This window comes from Zootoca vivipara, chromosome 17 (assembly GCF_963506605.1).
Source record: "Zootoca vivipara chromosome 17, rZooViv1.1, whole genome shotgun sequence".
Classification (NCBI taxonomy): domain Eukaryota; kingdom Metazoa; phylum Chordata; class Lepidosauria; order Squamata; family Lacertidae; genus Zootoca; species Zootoca vivipara.
Window position 1 is genome coordinate 27,715,560 of NC_083292.1, and position 20,151 is coordinate 27,735,710.

Genomic DNA, 20,151 nt, shown 5'->3' on the forward strand with positions numbered 1-20,151 from the left:
GCCTCCAGGCGATCAGGCAGGGAGGTTTGTAGCAGCTTAGCACTGGTCTGTGTGCACAAGCAGGCTGCGCAGAATGACCGAGGTCCAGTAGCTGCTGAGGACTCCTTTGCAAGGCTGGGCTAAAGGAGGCTCTTAGGGGGCAAACTCGTCGACTGCGAGCAATTGCGAAAAGGCCCCCTTCTGCCCACAGGCACGCATCCAGTGCAGATCAGAGTGCTGCACCCAGCATGCATTGACTTTGCCTGAAAGCAACCACCGCTGCCACCCTTGTGTGACAGATCAGAGTTTCACACACACACACACACACACACACACACACACACACACGGCTGAGCGACCCAGAACTGACAATGAAGAAAGCAGAGTGGCGGGATCCGGCCCTGGGGCTTTCTCTTGCAATGACCCAAAGAACTTCCCTGTCCCTAGGACTGGCCCCTCATGTCCCCTGGGTCAAAGGACACAGCCCCACCTCCCTCCCTGGCCCTAGGCTGCAAACAGAGCTCCCTTGATGTCAGAGTGCCCTTGTTCCGCAGGGCATGTGCAAGGACACAGACATACACACCGGCACCTCAGCAAGGCAAAGCAAGGATCCTTCCCCCCGCCACCACCCTGGCGTGAGCAACAAGGCCCCAACAGGCAGCCCGGAGAAGGCAGGGCCGTTGCATGCCTTTCCCCGCATGGCCAAAGGCTGCAGGTGGCATCAGAGTGAGGCAGCATTCCTATTCCTCCCATGCCACCCCTCTGCCGCCATTCATCGCCACATCAGCTCCAGACCCCGAGCTGGCAGCTGCTTCCGGAAAAAGCTCCCAATTTCATGCAAATGAGGAGTTCTCGCTCCCACCTACAACGCAGACACACATCTGAGTCCTAATCAATCTGTCAAGCAGCTACAGGCCTAAAGTGGCTGGCACATTTGCCCCTTCCAGAGTCTCAAAGGCAAACATACACGCAAGGATACAGGCAGTTGCAAAAGCGTAGGTCCATCTAACTCAGTACCACCTGCACTGACAAGCAGGGTTTCAGACAGCCCCACCTGGCATCGCAGAATCACAGAGGTGGAAGGAATCCCAAAAGTCATCTAGTCCAACCCCGCTGCAATGCCAGAATCACAGCTCATCTTATCACTGTTTAAAACCCTCCCATGAGTCCACCAGCTTCAGAGGGAGTCCATTCCACTGCTGAACAGCTCTTACTGTCAGAAAGCTCAGTCGGAATCTCCTTTCTCGAAGTTTGAACCCATTGGTTTGGGTCCTACCGTCTGAAGCAGCAGAAAGCACACGCTGGAGGTTTCACCAGCTATGGCTGGTATGCCAACTACGACCGTTGCTCACCACGGTGGTTCAAGCCCTGGTAACCTCAGTTATTTCAATGTGCTCCATGTGGAGCTGCCCTTGCGCCTGGCCTGGAAACTCCAGTTGGGGCCAAGATGCTGCAACCAGACTGTCGATGGGGACAGATCTCTCACCATAATGTGTCTCTGAGGCTGCTTAAAAGCTTGCCCTTCCTGCCCAGGTGCAACCAGGACACGTTTAAGGGTCCAGTATTCATTGAGAAGTCCTTTGTGAACTTGGTTCCGCTGGATCCCTTTATGCTGCAGCCCGATCATTGAGGTCTTGTGGGGAGTCCGTGTTTATATTAAATATATATATATATACCAAAGCAGTTTACAAGAAAAGTACACAAAGCCACGCAATAAATGCCACATACAAAGTTTAAAAAAAGACATCCATTAACCACTGTGGAAATAAGTGTTCTTCTTTGCATGCATAGGAATAGAAAAGCTTTCAGCAGGTGTTCAGAGTTTGGCACCCAAGGGTCCTGTTGAGGCTGCCTCTCTTTGGGTGCCGCCACGGCTCAGACACACAGCTCACATCTGCCAGGAGCCTTCAGTATTGTGAACCTAGTTCTGTGGAACTCCCTCCCACTTCTATTAACACTCCCCTGTTGGACTTCAGGCTCTTGGTGAAGTTTTAATAAAAAATAATCCATAAAGCGCTTTAAGTAAGTTCCCCCCCAGGTTTTATTGTTCGTTTCAACTGAATACATGGTGGACCCCTCTTGGACACCACTTAGAAAGTAGCACTATTCAGCAAATAATCAAACTACAAAAATTAGAATTAAAAGCAGCCCTCCGCCTGCTCTCAGGCATGCTGGCTCAAAAGCTCCTCTGCCCTCCTGCAGAGTTGGGGAACTGGTGTCTCTCCAGATCTTATGGGGCTCCAACTCCTATCAGCTATAGTCAGCATGACCAGTGGTCAGTGCCTGTGGAAGTTGTGGTTCGACAATATCTGAAGGGCCCGACAGGTTCTTCCATGCCCCAACCCACTCCTTGGACTAGAAGTGTCTGGGCCTGAAACCAGATCTGCAGTGGGTGGCAGTGGTTGGGGGGGGGCACTCTGTTCAGAAGCCGTGTTTTGCACTTTCCAACATTAAGTGATAGGCGGGTCAAAAGAAAAGCCCTGTTGGGTGAAGATGATGTGAACTGAAGTCTAATAACATCTGGAGGACCACAGTTCACCCTCTCCAAATCTACTTACTGTGTTCCTTATTTAAATTATACTCAGTCCTTCCTCCCAAAAGAGCCCAGAGTGGGAAACAACAAGCAATAAAACAGCAAAATCATTTTTAAAAAACCCCAATACCAACACAGACTGGGACCAAAATTACCAGCTAATGGTTAAGGATTTTGGGAGATGCAGCCCAGAGACACCTGGGGGACCCTCCCAGATCCCTCACCTCTGATCTAAACTATTTAACCAAATCTCCAAAGGGTATACATAGGATCCAGGCTTCTTGGAGTTCCCTGACCATCTCTACCCATCCATAGCAAGATATCTGTTTCCTCCCAAAAATTCGAGACTGGACTCAGGAGTCTTGAATCCTGCTCTCGGGTCCATGAGACCCTTCAAAAGCTGGGGCTCAAGCACCAAGTCTGAAGGCCTCTGAGCAGAGAACTCACACAAGAACATAAGCATACAAGACAAGCCTGCTATATCCAGCCGATGGCCCATCTAGTCCAGCATCCTGTTCTCACAGGGGCCAGCCAGATGCCTCAGTGGGAAACCCTCAAGGAGGATTCAAGCACAGTGACAATACAGTGGGAAGAGCCACCCACAGAGGAAAAGCCTTCTGATTTGATGTTATGGTTTAATAATAATAATAATAATAATAATAATAATAATAATAATAATAATAGAATTTATATACCGCCCTATACCGGGGGGTCTCAGAGCAGTTCACAGAATAAAATCAAGATATAAAACCACAAAATACCTAATAAAAATAAAAACAGCAACACAATACCCCCCCCCCTAAAAAAAACACCACACATTTTAAAAGAGCATAGGATGTAAATCGGATCAAACAAATGGTTGGTTAAAGGGGAACATTTTTGCCCGGTGCCTAAAGGTGTATAGTGAAGGCGCCAGGCGAGCTTCCCTGGGGAGAGCATTCAACAGATGAGGAGCCACTGTAGAGAAGGCCCATTCTTGTGTTGCCACCCTCCGGACCTTTCAAGGAGGGCGCACATGAAGGAGGGCCTCAGAAGATGATATCAGAGTCCGGGTAGGTTCATATGGAAAGAGGCGTTCCTTGAGGTATTGGACCCGGAAACTAATTGGTAGCCAGTGCAGCCATACCAGGATTGGTGGAATATGCTCAAGCTGTCTTACTTCAGTGAGCAACCTGGCCGCCGAATTCTGCACCAGTTGAAGTTTCTGAACCATCTTCAGAGGCAGCCCTATGTATAACGCATTGCCTGGCCGGCCGGCCTATGTATAATGCATCTAACCTTGTGGTTACCAGAGCATGGACAACAGTAGTTAGGCTATCCCTGTCCAGATAGGGGCGTAGCTGTGTTGGAAGCTGCCCAGATAGAGTGCCTGAAGCAATCCAGCCAGATGGGCAGGGTATAAATAATAAAATTATTATGAATTTCTCTGATCCTTGTTTATAGCCATCCAAGTTGGTGGCCATCGCTGCCTCCTGCAGGAGAGAGTTCCACTGTTTAATTCTCTGTAGGGCTTCGGGAGGGGGTGTCTCATGCAAGTCCAGAAAACCCACTTAGGCCATCTTTTAAGAGCTGAGCTGCCAAGATCTATTAGTTATCATTCGCAGCCTCAAAGAGGAGAGGCAAATTTTGTGTGCCACTCCCTGGCAATGGGTAGATGCTTCTCCAGTCACAAGCAACTAGTCCTGGGTTTAGAGAGAGAGAGAAAGGATTTGGATCGTTCTCTCCCTCCCCACTTTCATGTGCACTAGGAAGGAAAGGGTGCAAATGAAAATCCAGGCTAGTGATTCAGGCTACATCATTCCCGCATCCTTCTTTCCACATCCAAAGGTGGAAGATGTCATACTTCGGACAAGATAGGAGGAGCAGAGCTTCCTTCCTGCTTCCTCCCACCCACCCTGGCGGCTAACACCACCTCCAAACCATGATAATAATAATATAATAATAATAATTTATTATTTATACCCCGCCCATCTGGCCGGGTTCCCCCAGCCACTCTGGGCGGCTTCCAACAAAATATTAAAATACAGAAATCCATCAAACATTAAAAGCTTCCCTAAACAGACCATGACCTGAGAGCACAGGCATCCAGAATGGCGCTGGCCCAGCAGGGGACCTGGCGCAGGTGGTCCCACAGGGTGAAGTGGGAGGGCAAGGAGAAAGCAGGAACTGGTGCTTGGAAGGTGCAGCAAGGGTTATAAACTGTGGACACTAGCCGGGCAGGGGGAGTGTTGTGCCATGTGGATGGACTCCACTTCAGGCAGCCAAGCACAGATTAACTCCAGATGAATCTGGAGGGCACAAGGGCAAGTAAAGATGTATATAAGCAGAAACATGACTGCAAAAGGCATCACTTGCTGGGACTCCCTGCCTGTCCTGCCTCCCCAAAGCAGACGGTGGCTAGATGAACTTGTGAGCAGGTTGATGGGTTGGTGGCTAGCTTGGGGAGGGGGCAGTATTCCCAGCTCTTGCTAGAGGAGGTTGGAAGGCAGGTTTGCTTTATCTGGAGTTGGGGGGCACTGGGTGAGGCCCTGGCCTTTCTTCTTCTTCTTCTTCTTCTTCTTCTTCTTCTTCTTCTTCTTCTTCTTCTTCTTCTTCTTCTTCTTCTTCTTCTTCTTCTTCTTCTTCTTCTTCTTCTTCTTCTCCTCCTCCTCCTCCTCCTCCTCCTCCTCCTCCTCCTCCTCCTCCTCCTCCTCCCAAGCTCTATCAAGCGCCTGAGAGCTGCAAAGAGAAGGGGAGAAGGAGGCTAGGCACATTAGGATGCTGCTCTCTCCTCCCGTTGCCATGGAGACCACTCCAATGATCCCTCAGGCATGACGGAGGCAGCCATATTGTTCTGACTGCTGCAGCTCGCTCCCCCCTTCTTTCCTGGATCCCATTAACAAACTAGAATAGTCTCTGGGCAGTTTGTCAGAAGGAGGTGGGGTCCTTGTAGCTGGATAAAAATGGAAGAGAGGTGCTCTCCGATTCAGCTTGCAGAAGAGGATACATGAATGCATGCACCTGTCTTCTCACCTTTCTCTCTCCACCCTCTCTTTCTTCCTCCCTCCCTCCCTCCCCCCCCCACACTGCTAGTGTTGCACTACCTGGCCCACAGGCCCTACACAATCTTCCCTTCTTTCCCCACACACATATCTTTGAGCAATGCACAATCACATGTGCATACTCTCCTACCCTACATGTGGGTGGGAAGACTAAATCCCAGAGGGAAAGCTGTGAAGTCTGGCAGGCACACCTCATCCTATACATCCAAGCAGGGGAAGAGAGGAAAGGGGAGACGAGCTCCCTTGAGCAGAGATCACGCCTGCACACACAAGGCACCTTTTGGGTGCTCACGGTTCCATCCTTCAGCACACACAAGGACGCAAAGCAGGAGAAGGCACACAGCACGCAGCACAAACCTTTCCCTTGCACACCTGCTGTGCAGTATTTCAGCACAGAAACCCATTGCACGCATGCACATGCGTTCCTTTCCTAACCGCAATCCCTGCCTTGGACAACCAGCGCATGTACCAGCCTTGATACAGCCCTGCTTGCACAGTGTGCTTCACACTAGTCCAACGAGGAAGGCGTACACCCACGCCCCACATGAAATACCCTCCTCAAGGTGTGACATTTCACACAGGTGTGCATAATAATCAAAACATCGCAAGCACAGGGAGCCTCATGGGCAGGTGCTGGGTCACACCCAACACAGAGGAGATTTGGATTCGCAGGGTGGGGGGCTCCATCCTTCTACGGGGATGTGTGAATTGCTCCTCTTGCTCTAAAATTTGGTAAATCAGCCCTGCTACACCGGGGGGGGGGAATTTGGCTGTGTAGTATCCTGGATGCCTTAAGTGCACCCCCCCCATCCTGGCCTGATGGCACCACCACACACCATCTCTACCACCACCTTCTCCGGACACCACTAGGGTGCTCAAAAACTCGGCAGCAATTCCAACAACACAGATTCACCTGTACATGCTTCACTGGCCCTTCCTTAGCTCCCAAGTCACTGTTGCTCACGCTATGGCATAGACCTCCACAGAGCGCACAATTCCAGAGCAGATGGGCGAGGCAGGATCCTGAAGCAGATTCAGCCTTCCCCCTTCAGTCGCTACAAACTGAATACCTCCACGCTGGCATAGGAGCTCACAAAAGAGGTTTTATGGAGGGTGCATAGGGGTAGCAAGGGGGCAGACAGCTGCCCTCCCCATCAAGTAAATAAATAAAAATATTTAACTAACAAACCAATCACGTTGCAGATAACTCGGTTCTGCCCCGCAACATAAACCCTCCCGCCTAACACCCACATGGGGGTGACTATACCTGTAGTCCTGCCACCTCGTTCCTGCAAACTTTCCTAAACAAGCGCTGCACACCAATTATGGTTTTAAAAAACAACAACAACACCATGGCAAAAAACCACTACCGGCCACCCCAAATCACAAATCACAAGAGTAATGAATATGTTGATCAAATGGCCCAAGATGCTCAATACTCCTTGCTGTGCTGCCTTATCTGGGGGTGTTGCCATAAGGACAGGAGTCTCAAACAGGAGGCACCCCCTGCCCAGGTGACACTGGACACATGTAAATCACACCCCAGAGAACTCTCACCATTGGCTGCAACCTGCCTCTATCTGCTTATCACTGACCCATTGGCTACTATGCACAGAAGAGGGCCCTTTATTTGCATACTAAGGTTTCCTTGGACTGGAGGCAACACAGGAGTTATGGGTGAGGGAGAAAGAAGGATGTGTGGATGTGGATGTGGATTTATGCCCCCCACTCAGCATTAAACCCGTCTAACCAGTTCCTTAATGACAAACCCATTAACCTGGCTTAGTATTCCAAATACTGTACATGGAAAAGGAGAAAGCGGAAACACCACAAAGGCCAGCTGCCCAGGACAAAGTGACACCCATCTGATGCATGGTTTTCTGCAATAACAGCTTCCTAATTGGATGAATCCCAAGCCGGAATTAAGATTGCCGGAAGAAATATCAACAACCTCAGATATGCTGATGACACAACCATGATGGCAGAAAGTGAGGAGGAATTACAGAATCTTTTAATGAAGGTGAAAAAGGAGAGTGCAAAATATGGTCTAAAGCTCAACATCAAAAAAACTAAGATCATGGCCACTGGGTCCCATCACCTCCTGGCAAATAGAAGGGGATGAAATAGAGGCAGTGAGAGATTTTACTTTCTTGGGCTCCTTGATCACTGCAGATGGTGACAGCAGTCACGAAATTAAAAGACGCCTGCTTCTTGGGAGAAAACCAATGACAAACCTAGACAGCATCTTAAAAAGCAGAGACATCACTTTGCCGACAAAGGTCCGTATAGTTAAAGCTATGGTTTTCCCAGTAGTGATGTATGGAAGTGAGAGCTGGACCATAAAGAAGGCTGATCGCCGAAGAATTGATGCTTTTGAATTGTGGTGCTGGAGGAGACTCTTGAGAGTCCCATGGACTGCTAGAAGATCAAACCTATTCTGAAGGAAAGCAGCCCTGAGTGGATTTCCTTAAGAAGGACAGATCCTGAAGCTGAGGCTCCAATACATTGGTCACCTCATGAGAACAGAAGACTCCCTGGAAAAGACCCTGATGTTGGGAAGGATTGAGGGCACAAGGAGAAGGGGACGACAGAGGACGAGATGGTTGGACAGTGTTCTTGAAGCCACCAATATGAGTCTGACCAAACTGCGGGAGGCAGTGGAAGACAGGAGTGCCTGGCGTGCTCTGGTCCATGGGGCCACGAAGAGTCGGACACGACTAAACGACTAAACAACAACAATTGCACAATCCTCACCATTGCTGTCTGGACTCCATCCCTTCATATGCACCCAGAAACATGCACTGAAGCAGGGACATGGGGGCCTGGGAATAATCAACTTGTGCTCCTCAGCAGGGCTGCTCTGAATTAAAGCAGATTTTCCAGTGACACTAATTCCCCATCAGACACCCTATGCTGAAAAATAAGGCAGAAGAACACAGAGGGTGCTTTGCTCCTTGCTTACATCCCATATCTGCGGCAGTTTCTCCACAGAAAACCTTGTCTACTATACAGCGCCTGGCAAGACAACCCAGAGGCTCATGCAAATCCAACTCAGTGACTCTTATACCAGTGCCACCTGGAAGCTCCCTTTCTATTCCAGCTGCCTTGTTAAGACTCGCGCTCTCAGAATTGGTACCTCTCGAACACAGCCCTGCAGGGCAGACTTTCAGGACTGACAGCTGTTAACTCAGAGTGGAAACAGGAGAACTGCATGGGATTATTGCTTGGGTGCTTCTGGGTTTAGGGGGGCGGGGCCTACACTCTCCACACCCCAATTCTTCACTAAATATTAGGAATAGCCTTTTGATGGTAGGAGCTGTTTGACTGTGGAATGGACATTCTCAGAAGGTGATGGACTCTCCTTCATTGGAGGTTTCTAAACAGAGATAGTATGGCCATCTGCCAGAGATACTTTAGTTGAGATTCTTGCATTGCAGGGAGTCGGATTAGATTACTCTTGGGGATCCCTTCCAACTCTACAATTCTAGGATTGTACAGTGTGTTGGGCACAAGCCATGGCTCATGCTTGTCCTTACCAGCAACAAACTCCAAAAACTGTCTCTGGAGGCTGCAGCCCTCCTCTGCCCCTGAGCGATGTCTTCTTGCTCAGCCCTTCAGTTCTGCTCAGTTCTTGCAGGGACAGTGATTCACTGTTAGTTCTCTCTCAGTTTACAAAAACATCAGCCCACAGGCCCCAACTCCCTTCTTCAGGGCCTGCAGCTTCCTCTTTACCCTTCCTTCTCCAAATAGTCTTCCTTCAGTTTGTAGCAGCTGCAGCACAAGTTCAGAGAGACCCCCCCCCCAAACCGACAGCTGCAAGGTCCAACAGACTGAACTAGCAAGGCTAAGGAGGCACCCGAGGCATCCAAACAAACCAAAGGGCAGCGAGATATAAGATCGTGCCCCGAACCTATTCAGATATTGCTAGGCCTACTGAAATCTCAATATTATTGTTTATCTATTGAACAGATTTATAGGCTGCTTCATGGCATAGCCATTGAAGCAGCATAGAGGGTAAAAACAGAACAAAATGCAGAGTGCTGAGGACAACAAAATTGATTTAACCATCTCTAAAGCAAGAAAACCATCCACACAAACTCTTTAACCCCCCCCCCCAATATGAAAGCATATAATCAGATTAAAAAAATTCATTGCAGGGGGTTGGACTAGATGACCCTTGTGGTCCCTCCCAACTCTACAAGTCTATGATTCTATGAAAAGTGATATTCTGCAAATGACTGGGTTACACCACAGGGAAAGCCTTCCTAAACCAAAGCGTCTTCTGTAGATGCCCAAACATCATCACACCGGGCACCTATCTGACTTTGGCTGGCAGACGGAACACTAAAAGCCCCCTTTCCAGTACAGGTTAAGTATACCTCTGGGGTATATGCTACTCTCAGCCATGCCCCTTCTGAGGACTGCATTTGCCAGTGGGCAAGGCACTGCCTTAGATAACCTGGTCGCAATTTGCCTGGATCTTTAAATGCTAAAAGTAGAACCTTGAACTGCTCTTGCAGCCAATGTGTTATATGGAGTTGATGGGGTACACAGTCAACCTAGCCGCTGCATTCTGCACCAACTGCAACTTCTGGGCTAAGCACATTGCAGTAATCCAGACATGAGGTTACCAATGATCAAGATCACTGTGGCCAAGCTATCTCAGCCTACGTACGGCCATAAGCTGTCTCACCAACGGAAGCTGGGGAAAGGCACTGCTAGCCCCACAAGGACACCTGTGCCTCAAGTGACAACGGTGGATCGAGAGCACCCCCCAGGCTACGTACCCGTTCCTTCGGAGGGAGCGCAGCCCCATTCGGAACAGGTAACTGACCTATCTCTGGGACACAAGAACCACTCACCCGCAGGGCCCCCTGAATTGCCAGGGTTTACCCATTCAGAAGTCATGGAGAAACAGAGGTATCTGTCACTAGCATACTGATGACACATCGCTCCACATCACCTAATGACCACTCTCAATGGCTTGATATAGATGCTAAATAGATCTTCGTAAACCCCGCTTTGAGGTTTGTTTTGCAATCAGGCTGTGCATACGTTTTATGAGGACTAGGAAGATCTGCTGAAAAGTATGTTGATCCACTGCCCTGCATGAAAAATAGTGTAGAATGAGACAAACCTACTGGCCTTTGGCCTTATGTGGTTAAAGAAATGAATAAATAAATCCACAGCAAAGCAGCAATGAAACTCTCCACAAGCTGCTCCTTCAGCTGGGCAACTCAGCGGAGTCAAAGCAGAGCCAGGCTCAGATTGGCAGTTGTGTTCATTGCTATAGTGTCAAACTGGAGACGTGTACTAGAAAGCGATTGTGTGTCTGCTGGAATCAGCAGGATGGCCTGCTCCGTTCCCTCTGCCACAGGATTCTGTGGTGTCTGCAGAATCAAGCTGCCAACCCTTTTTAAAGAGAGAGATTCTCGGTGGTCTCTCTCGGACTCCGGGTTTGTCCATGCTTCTGCTTGTCCTGAACCTAGAAAGCATCAGTCAGAGTGCCTTTGCCTTTGCCCGGTTGCTTTCCCCCGGAAAACCTGCGGTCTAGCGTTAAATCGGAACAAACAGTAATCTGCAGAAAACCCAAATGCCACTTGTTCCAATTCAATGCAAAACCACAGGTTTCTGGGAAGCAGGTGGGGCAAGTGGAAGTGAGGCTGAGCCTTCAGTCCGGGCGTAAGGATTGGACTGGTCAATCGGAAAGGCCTAACTAGGAGAGATGGAGGAGTTTAGTGAGCAAAGCCAAAAGGAATCAATAAATTAGTTGTAGTTCTCTGGACGGGGCCCACTAACTGGATCCTCTCATACCCGGCTGAAGTTCTCTCTCTGCAGCTCACATGGAGGTGAAGGGGCAGAGGGGGCTGGGGGAGAAGGAAAATGGCGAGTGTAGCACTCTTCGAAGAAAGCAAAAAATTAAAACAGACCTGTTTTCATTTATGAAAGATTGGACCCCGAGTGCGTTGAGAGTGTGCGCACCACAGCTTTGAGGAACAAGGTCAAATTGTTCGCAGAGGCGCCAAATTAAAAGAACACTCCTACCACCCTCGCTTCTAAGCCCTAAAATGCCAGTGTTGAGAGGCTCGTGAGTGCAATTGTAGTGCTCAGAAGTAAAAGCAAGACCAGACTGTCTGTGGAGATAGAGAACTGCAATGTTTGCATCCATTGTCATGCGTCACCATTGGCTGGGTGGCACTCCAGATCAGCTGCTTTGCATAGGCTGGAGAAGGAGGAATCAAGGTGGGGGCAGAGATAGAATCATAGAATGGTAGAGCTGGAAAGGGCCATGAGGGCCAAATAGTCCCAATCCGCTGGAATGCAGAAATCTCAACAAAAGCATCCAGATAGGTGTGAGGCCCCAAAACAGAAGCACTTTAAAGGTTATTTGCCCAGGTGTGATACAGCATTACCTGTACAAAGATGACCGTGGAAGAAACTGAGCGCCTTCTGCCATTCATTAAGCATTTAAGTGCTTAATGAACATACACACCGTAATGCCACTCCCATTTTTGCAACGGCACAATTTCCCCCACTAAAACACACACCCACACACCCTGCTCTTCAACCAATTTGTCTGTGAGTATCAAATGGTTGGTCAGACGAGTTAAGGAAATCATTAATCTGCTGCATTGGATGCTCTTGAGGATATAATCCAATTGTAAGCATAACCAGATGGCCCAGACATATTGCTGGGGCTCTCAAATTGGCTATTATTATTATTATTTTATGAACTGTCTTTTACATACAGCTCAAGCACATAATCTTGAAAACACCTAACAATAATTTTCAAAACAATGAGAGATAGGTGTAACCATCTGCATATTCAAGTAAGCCTAGGGGAAAAAATCCTGCCTGAAGCCCCAGAGGACAACTAACTTCTGCCAGTCCATGCTGAGTCAGATGATGGATTGGTGGCAGCTTCCTGCATTTCCTAACGTGGAATCACCACGAGTGACCAGCCCAGATCCTGAAGAGACCTTTCTGGAGGGAGAACCCTACTGAAGACCCAGAGGCAGCCTGGAAAGGAGCCTGCACCTTGGGTAGCCAGTCGCGGGCACCCTGCCAGGAGCTGCAAGAGGTCCAGTGGACACTTCCTTCCTGGTCTGCTTGGAGGAAGCTGGGCTGGAGTAGGGGGGTAAGTGCAAATAGCCGGTCCCCTTCCACAGTGGATTACCAGCTACTCACTTCTGTGGTGGTGGTGGTGGTGGTGGTGGGGAGTTGTCATAATTTTTGTGCAGGCAGGGTTTGCTCAGGATAGTGCTTCTCATACTTTATTTTTCCCAAATCAATTTGTGGCATTGTGGCAGCAGGAATACAGTCATCCCTATAAACAGGGGAGGGAGGAAATTGTTTTTAATTTGTTCCTAGAATCATAGAATTATAGAGCTTGAAGGGACGCCGGGGATCATCTAGTCCGGTGTTTCCCAAACTTGGGTCTCCAGCTGTTGTTGGACTACAACTCCCATTATCCCTACCTAGCAGGACCAGTTTGGACAAACAGGCCAAACTCTATGCCAAAGGATAAAGGTAAAGAGACCCCTGACCATTAGGTCCAGTCGTGACCGACTCTGGGGTTGCGCGCTCATCTCGCATTATTGGCCGAGGGAGGCGGCGTATAGCTTCCAGGTCATGTGGCCAGCATGACAAAGCCGCTTCTGGCAAACCAGAGCAGCACATGGAAACGCCGTTTACCTTCCCGCTGTAGCGGTTCCTATTTATCTACTTGCATTTTGACATGCTTTCGAACTGCTAGGTTGGCAGGAGCTGGGACCAAGCAACGGGAGCTCACCCCGTCACAGGGATTCGAACCGCCGACCTTCTGATCAGCAAGCCCTAGGCTCAGTGGTTTAACCACAGCGCCACCTGGGTACCTTATGCCAAAGGATAGATGGACATAAATCTGACGCCAGGAATCACAAGACAGAGAAACTAGTACTGTATGAGAACACTTCAATCTCCCAGGACATTCTATACAAGATCTCAAAGTAGCTGTCTTATTACAAAAGAATTTCAAAAATATACTGGAAAGAGAAGTTCCTGAACTGCAACTTATTACCAAGCTTAAAACCACGGAGAGACCAGGTCTGAATAAAGACATTGGATTCTTATCTCATTATACATGATAAAGCTATCTTTAGCCACCTCACCCCTTGCTTTTTCCTGTAAGACCAATTGCAGTCGTCAACAGCTAACAATCAGTCAATCACCCACTCCCACCACAAGGATGGAGTAATACCCCTCCCCACCCTCTCACTATATATAAGCATCTGGTGACTTCTTTTTCAGTGTATCTGAAGAAGTGTGCATGCACACAAAAGCTCATACCAATGACAAACTTACAGTAGTTGGTCTCTAAGGTGCTGCTGGAAGGATTTTTTTATATATATTTTGTTTCGACTACGTCAGACCAACACGGCTACCTACCTGTACCTAGCAGGACCAGTGTTTAGGGATGATGGGAATTGTAGTTCAAAAACAGCTGGAGACCCAAATTTGGGGAACACTGATTCTAGTCCAATCCCTTATTCCTTATTTGATTTTAAATTGTACTCTTTATCTCTTTGCTGCTTGCCACTCTGACTTCTCTGGAAGGAAGTGTGGGGTGCACACTTTATTCTGATAACATTTTGCCCGTTCCCCCAGTCCCGAGCTCTTTTTTGATCCCTAGCTCTCCCTCATTGTACTTGGGGCTTCAGGAGTTTGGGTGGCAGAAAGTGAGATGCAAAGCCCGGAGCGGGACCCAATGGGTTTGCCAGGGCAGTTCTTTCTCCAAGGTCTACTCAGGAAAAATGGAATCAGGTAGAGGAGGAGCTGGCAGTGGCTATATAAGAACTCTCAAGTCTCCTCTGTAGAGTCAAACGTCAGCGATGGACAATAATAACAACTGGGTCCCAGTGATAGTCCACATGTGGGTATGGCTATGGGGTGGACCCCCTATGTAGATCCAGCACTGGATCTGGCTCAGGCTGCCAATGGGAGCTCCATTTCTGCTTCCATCTTCCATGGGGCAGCGGCTCCTGGGCCTGGACATTTGATGTACCACCCAACAGCCTGGGTGGAGATGATTTATACCAATCCTAGTAAGCCTGCGACTCAGAACATTTTTATTTGAGAAGAGGCACTAGACAAGGTTCTCCTTTATCACCCCCATCATTGCCTTCTCCACAGAGCCCCTGGCTGAGGCTATTAGATCTTGGGAAGCACAAAAAATGGTTAAGACAGAGAGAGGAGGATGTAAAATTTACTTGACAATACGCTGACAATGTAGCCATCCTTTTACAAGACCCAGTGAAGTCTGATGGGCAGCTTTTAAAACTGATATATGAATGCAACTGTATCTCAGCATACAGATTACATGGGATTGAAACACTTTTAATGGCCTATAATCACAACAAAGGCCAAAGTGAGAAAAGATCTACTGGTAACTTGATGTACCCGTTTAAAAATGTCATGGATGTCCTACAATTGACAATTCTCCCTAAAATTTTATTTCTGTTTCTGAATGTACCACTGAGAGTGCTACCAAATATATCTGAAGAGTGGCAAATATGTTTCTAAATTTTGCATGGAATGGAAATAAAAGTTTTTTTATTATTTTATTATTATTAGGATATTAACTTCCAACGCAGGGCAGTGAGGGGGAGCTATTGTAGTCTGCCATTGGACACCTTGTTATGTGGGGGAAGGTGAGATATAAAACCCACAAATAATTTTAATAGTGTTGTTTTATTTTTTAATAACAGTTGCCTACGTTTTCATAAAGTGCTATGTTTGCAGAGCTTGATTCTCTGGAGAACTGCATTGGGGTGAGCAGCAATTTTATAATAATAATAATAATAATAATAATTTATTATTTATACCCCGTGCATCTGGCTGGGTTTCTCCAGCCACTCTGGGCGGCTTCCAACAGAAAAATAAAATAAAATAATCTATTAAACATTAAAAGCCTCCCTAAACAGGGCTGCCTTCAGATGTCTTCTAAAAATCTGGTAGCTGTTTTTCTCTTTGACATCTGATGGGAGGGCGTTCCACAGGGCGGGCGCCACCACTGAGAAGGCCCTCTGCCTGGTTCCCTGTAACTTGGCTTCTTGCAACGAGGGAACCGCCAGAAGGCCCTCGGTACTGGACCTCAGTGTCCGGGCAGAATGATGGGGGTGGAGACGCTCCTTCTGGTATACTGGACCGAGGCTGTTTAGGGCTTTAAAGGTCAGCACCAACACTTTGAACAGTGCTCGGAAACGTACTGGGAGCCAATGTAGATCTTTCCAGACCGGTGCTTTGTGGTCTCGGCGGCCGCTCCCAGTCACCAGTCTAGCTGCCGCATTCTGGATTAGTTGTAGTTTCCGGGTCACCTTCAAAGGTAGCCCCATGTAATTTTAACATTCTAATGTTGGGGGCAACTTCCTGATCTGTGAATGTTTTGGGGAAAACTTGGGGAGTTCCCACCCTGAGAGTTCACTGGCCAATGCAGGTGCAAACAGTTATGAAGCATAACATTGCCCCCTTGAATGACACCCTCTGGCTCATGTTCCCATCCACTGCCTCAGGCTCCCACTGGCTCCCCCTTGCAGCAAAGTTAAAGGCCAGAGGAAGAAGAGGGCAGAGGGGGGGCTCAAAACCTCCACCAGGCTGAACTACTCCAGCTGGCTTAGTCTGCCCAAACTCTGCTTGTCCATCTAGGGGTGGAAGCTGAAGGACACAAGTGGAAGATCAGAAATACAGGAGAGGCCTTGCACTCGGCATTCGTCTCTCAAGAGATTCTTAGTGCACACTCACACGTGTATCCCCCAGAGGAGGAGGAATGCGCCTGAAAGCCCACCCACCCCTAATTCCAGCCCCCACTCCTTGTACACAATACACCAGGGGGCAGAAGTCAGAATCAGTACCCAGGCATGGACTGCTCCACCCATCCATCCAGCCAGCCATGCGCACACATGCATCCACACAAATGCGCAGCCACACTGCATATTGCAAGCAAATAGACCGGCTGCATTTGCTCTAAGGGAGGGGGCACCTTCTTTCCATCTCAGGGGACAGGAAAGCTAAGCGGCTGGGCAAACTCCTCCTGGCTCTCTCCCTCTCCCCCCCCCAACAGGCCCACCTTGTCCCCCTTTTCCTTTTTCCTCTACTTTTGTTCCAGGAAGTCACGACGTCAAGAGCAAGTCAAAGTCACCGCAGTGCCAGGCACCAAATCTTATCTTCCTGGTGCAGACGCTGCCTCTTGTCGCACGCAGAAGTGCTGGAAGGCACAGGGACAGCCAGCCAAGCACACACACACACACACACACACACTTACTTGCACTTCAGCTGGCAACACACACACCAAAAAACAATAGCACCCCAGCCTGCCTCATTGGTGCATGCAGTAAATCGCTCAGCAGCATGATCCCAAGGGAATAGAGTGATCAGAACTGTCACCTGGAAGATGTTTGGGGTACAGTGCTTAATTTCTACAGCCAAGAGGTAGCATGCCCACCCCCGCTGCAAAAGCCCTTTCAAGCAAGAGTGGGGGTCTAAGTGCCATCAGAGACAATGGCAAGTCGGATGCGTGGGGGGATAATCCAGCTCAAGTTGAATGATTCATTATGGCCTGTAGAACATAACGAATCATGGACATTTAGTAAACTAGAAAACAACAGGCAGGAATAACAAGAGTGCCTCTAAGCATGTACAGAGTGCGGTTCCCCTCTACCTTCATACAGACGAGAAGCAATTACGGTCTTCAGGCAGAGAGAAGCGACCCCTATGAGTTGGCCCACTGGAGGTATGGCAGGTGAATAAACGGGGTGGGGAAAACATGTGCAGAGGAGGCCGGGAAATTAAGCCTTATGGAGAACATGGAGGGAGTTGGAGATATTTAGCTTGGAGAATAATAATAGAATGGGGTCATAGAATTGTAGAGTTGAAGGCAGCCAGGGGCTTATCTAGTCCAGTGTTTCCCATCTGGGGGCCATATGGCTCCCTGGGGGAACCCAGACTATTCCAAGGGGGCCACAGGTGAAAATCGCATAAATGGGGGGCGGGCACAGCACGAGGCCAGGGGGCTACAGAGGGAAGTGAGAAGTGAAAGAAAAACAAGTCATTTTTAAAATTCTGATCAGCTGGCTATCTGCTTGGCCAATCACAAACGGGTAAGGGAGCGGCTAGCGCTCCTTGTTGCCTTTTCTTGGAGCAGTCCTGGTTTATTTCCAGCAAGAGAGGGCGATCGCTGAGGCTCCTGTTTTGACCAGTAGTGCTGGGCCTGGTGGCACCCCGGGCCAGACTCTACAAGGTGCAGGGTGCAATCTACACCAGCACCCAGCAGATCAGGGCCTTTAGATGTCACTGAGGGGCATAGGGCCCGTCGGCAGTGTCACCCTGGCTCTGCAAGGCACGGGGTGAAACCTACCCCATCGCCTAGCCAAGCGGGGTCATCTGGTGCTACTGACTCGCATCTAGTAAATAACTAAGAATCTACTGAGAAGAAAGCCACACTAAGTTCAGCCAGGTAAGGGTTTGAGGGTCTATAGTGTTTTATCTAGGCAGCCAGGGCTCCTCCAGATGACAATACTGTATTTTTTTGCACCAGGTCAGTGAGGACCACTTGCTTTTTAAAATTCTCCCATATATACAGAACTCCCTGTGCGTCTTTTGGATTGTACCCTGTTTCTCATATTTTAAGACATACCCATAAAATAAGCCATAGCAGGATTTTAAGCATTCAAGGAATATAAGCCATACCCCGAAAATAAGACATAGTAATAGGCGCAGCAGCAATGCCGGCCGCGGCAGGAGGAGGAGGAAAAAAATAAGACATCCCTTGAAAATAAGCCATAGTGTGTTTTTTTGAGGAAAAAATAAATATAAGACATGTCTTATAATATGAGAAACACGGTATCAGTAAGTTTCCCCTCTGTGTCAAATAGGTAAAGGTAAAGGGGCCCCTGACCATCAGGTCCAGTCGTGTCCGACTCTGGGGGTCCGACTCTCCAGGATACCTGAAGGAGCGTCTCCTCCCCCATCGTTCTGCCCGGACACTGAGATCCACCGCCGAGGGCCTTCTGGCGGTTCCCTCGCTACGAGAAGCCAAGTTACAGGGAACCAGGCAGAGGGCCTTCTTGGTAGTGGCGGCCACCCTGTGGAATGCCCTCCCACCAGAGGTCAAAGAGAATAACAATTACCAGACCTTTAGAAGGCATCTTAAGGCAGCCCTGTTTAGGGAAGCTTTTAATGTTTGATGGATTTCTGTATTTTAATATTTTGTTGGAAGCCGCCCAGAGTGGATGGGGGAACCCGGCCAGATGGGCGGGGTATAAATAATACATTATTATTATTATTATTATTATTATTATTATTATTATTATTATTGGGTTGTGGCACTCATCTCGCTCTATACGGCGAGGGACAGCTTCGCAGTCAGCTTCCGGGTCATGTGGCCAGCATGACAAAGCCGCTTCTGGCGAACCAGAGCAGCGCACGGAAACGCCGTTTACCTTCCCGCCAGAGCGGTCCCTATTTATCTACTTGCACTTTGATGTGCTTTCGAACTGCTAGGTGGGCAGGAGCTGGGACCGAGCAACGGGAGCTCACCCCATCACGGGGATTCGAACCGCCAACCTTCTGATCGGCAAGCCCTAGACTCTGTGGTTTAACCACAGCGCCACCTGGGTCCCTATATATATCATAGATGTCCATAGATGTTCTGATCGGCAAGCCCTAGACTCTGTGGTTTAACCCACAGTGCCACCTGGGTCCCCACAAATAACTGGGGTCAAATAACTGGGGTCAAGTAAGTGTTTACTTTTTATAATACATGGAAGATGGATCTCCCTCAGGGGGTTCTGTACTCCCCTTCCTTGGAGATTTCTACGGAGGCTGCATGGCCATCTGTCATGGATGCTTTAGCTGAGTTTCCTACGTTGCAAGGGGGTTGCGCTAGAAAGATAACCCTTGGGGTCCCTTCCAGCTCTGTGATTCTATGATTCTATGTTTTTCTGCTTCCACCATATTTCAGTATGTTCCTATCATTTTATGTAATTGTATTTTGTATAATGTATAAAATTTATAAATAAAGCATGTTCTGATTACAAAGTAAACACTTAAATAGCTACTTTTCTACCAAGAGGATGGGGAGGGGGGCATAGACATAGGCAGGATTTTGTGGGGGAGGACAGGGTTTTGTTAAGGGGGGGGCAGAACCTCAGATTTGTAAAAAAATAAATAAATTGATTTTTACTTATTGGGGGAGCAGCTGCCCCTCTGGCCCCCTTGACTATGCCCATGGGGGGCACAGGAAGGAAACAAGGTCAGAAGGGGGCCACAGTCAGAAAAAAGGTTGTGAAACACTGATCTAGTCCAACCCCCTTCAAAGTAGGAATTTCAACACTGGTCCACCATCCTGTTTGAAACCATCCTGGACCCTGCTTAGCTTCGCAAACGTGCTAGCAGTTTTATTGCTGTACCACTAGGAGTGGTCAGACCCTACCTGGAGTCCTGTGTCCAGTTCTGGGCACCGCAGCTAAAGAAGGATATTGACTAGCCTGAAGGTGTGCAGAGAAGGCCTACCAAGACGAGCAAGGGCTCCGAAACCAGGCCTTATGAGGAATGGTTGAGGGA

The 20,151-nt window shown here is 48.6% G+C and overlaps 1 protein-coding gene across 1 annotated transcript in view; it reads right to left on the minus strand.

Moving 5' to 3' along the window:
- The window catches only part of LOC118076247 (neurexin-2), a 159,337-nt gene that overhangs the window by 104,289 nt on the left and 34,897 nt on the right, over positions 1 to 20,151 (minus strand). The window contains exon 2 of the mRNA XM_060269842.1: positions 11,346 to 11,360. Coding sequence (XP_060125825.1) covers positions 11,346 to 11,360 — 15 coding nt within the window. The remainder of the gene's footprint in view (positions 1 to 11,345; positions 11,361 to 20,151) is intronic.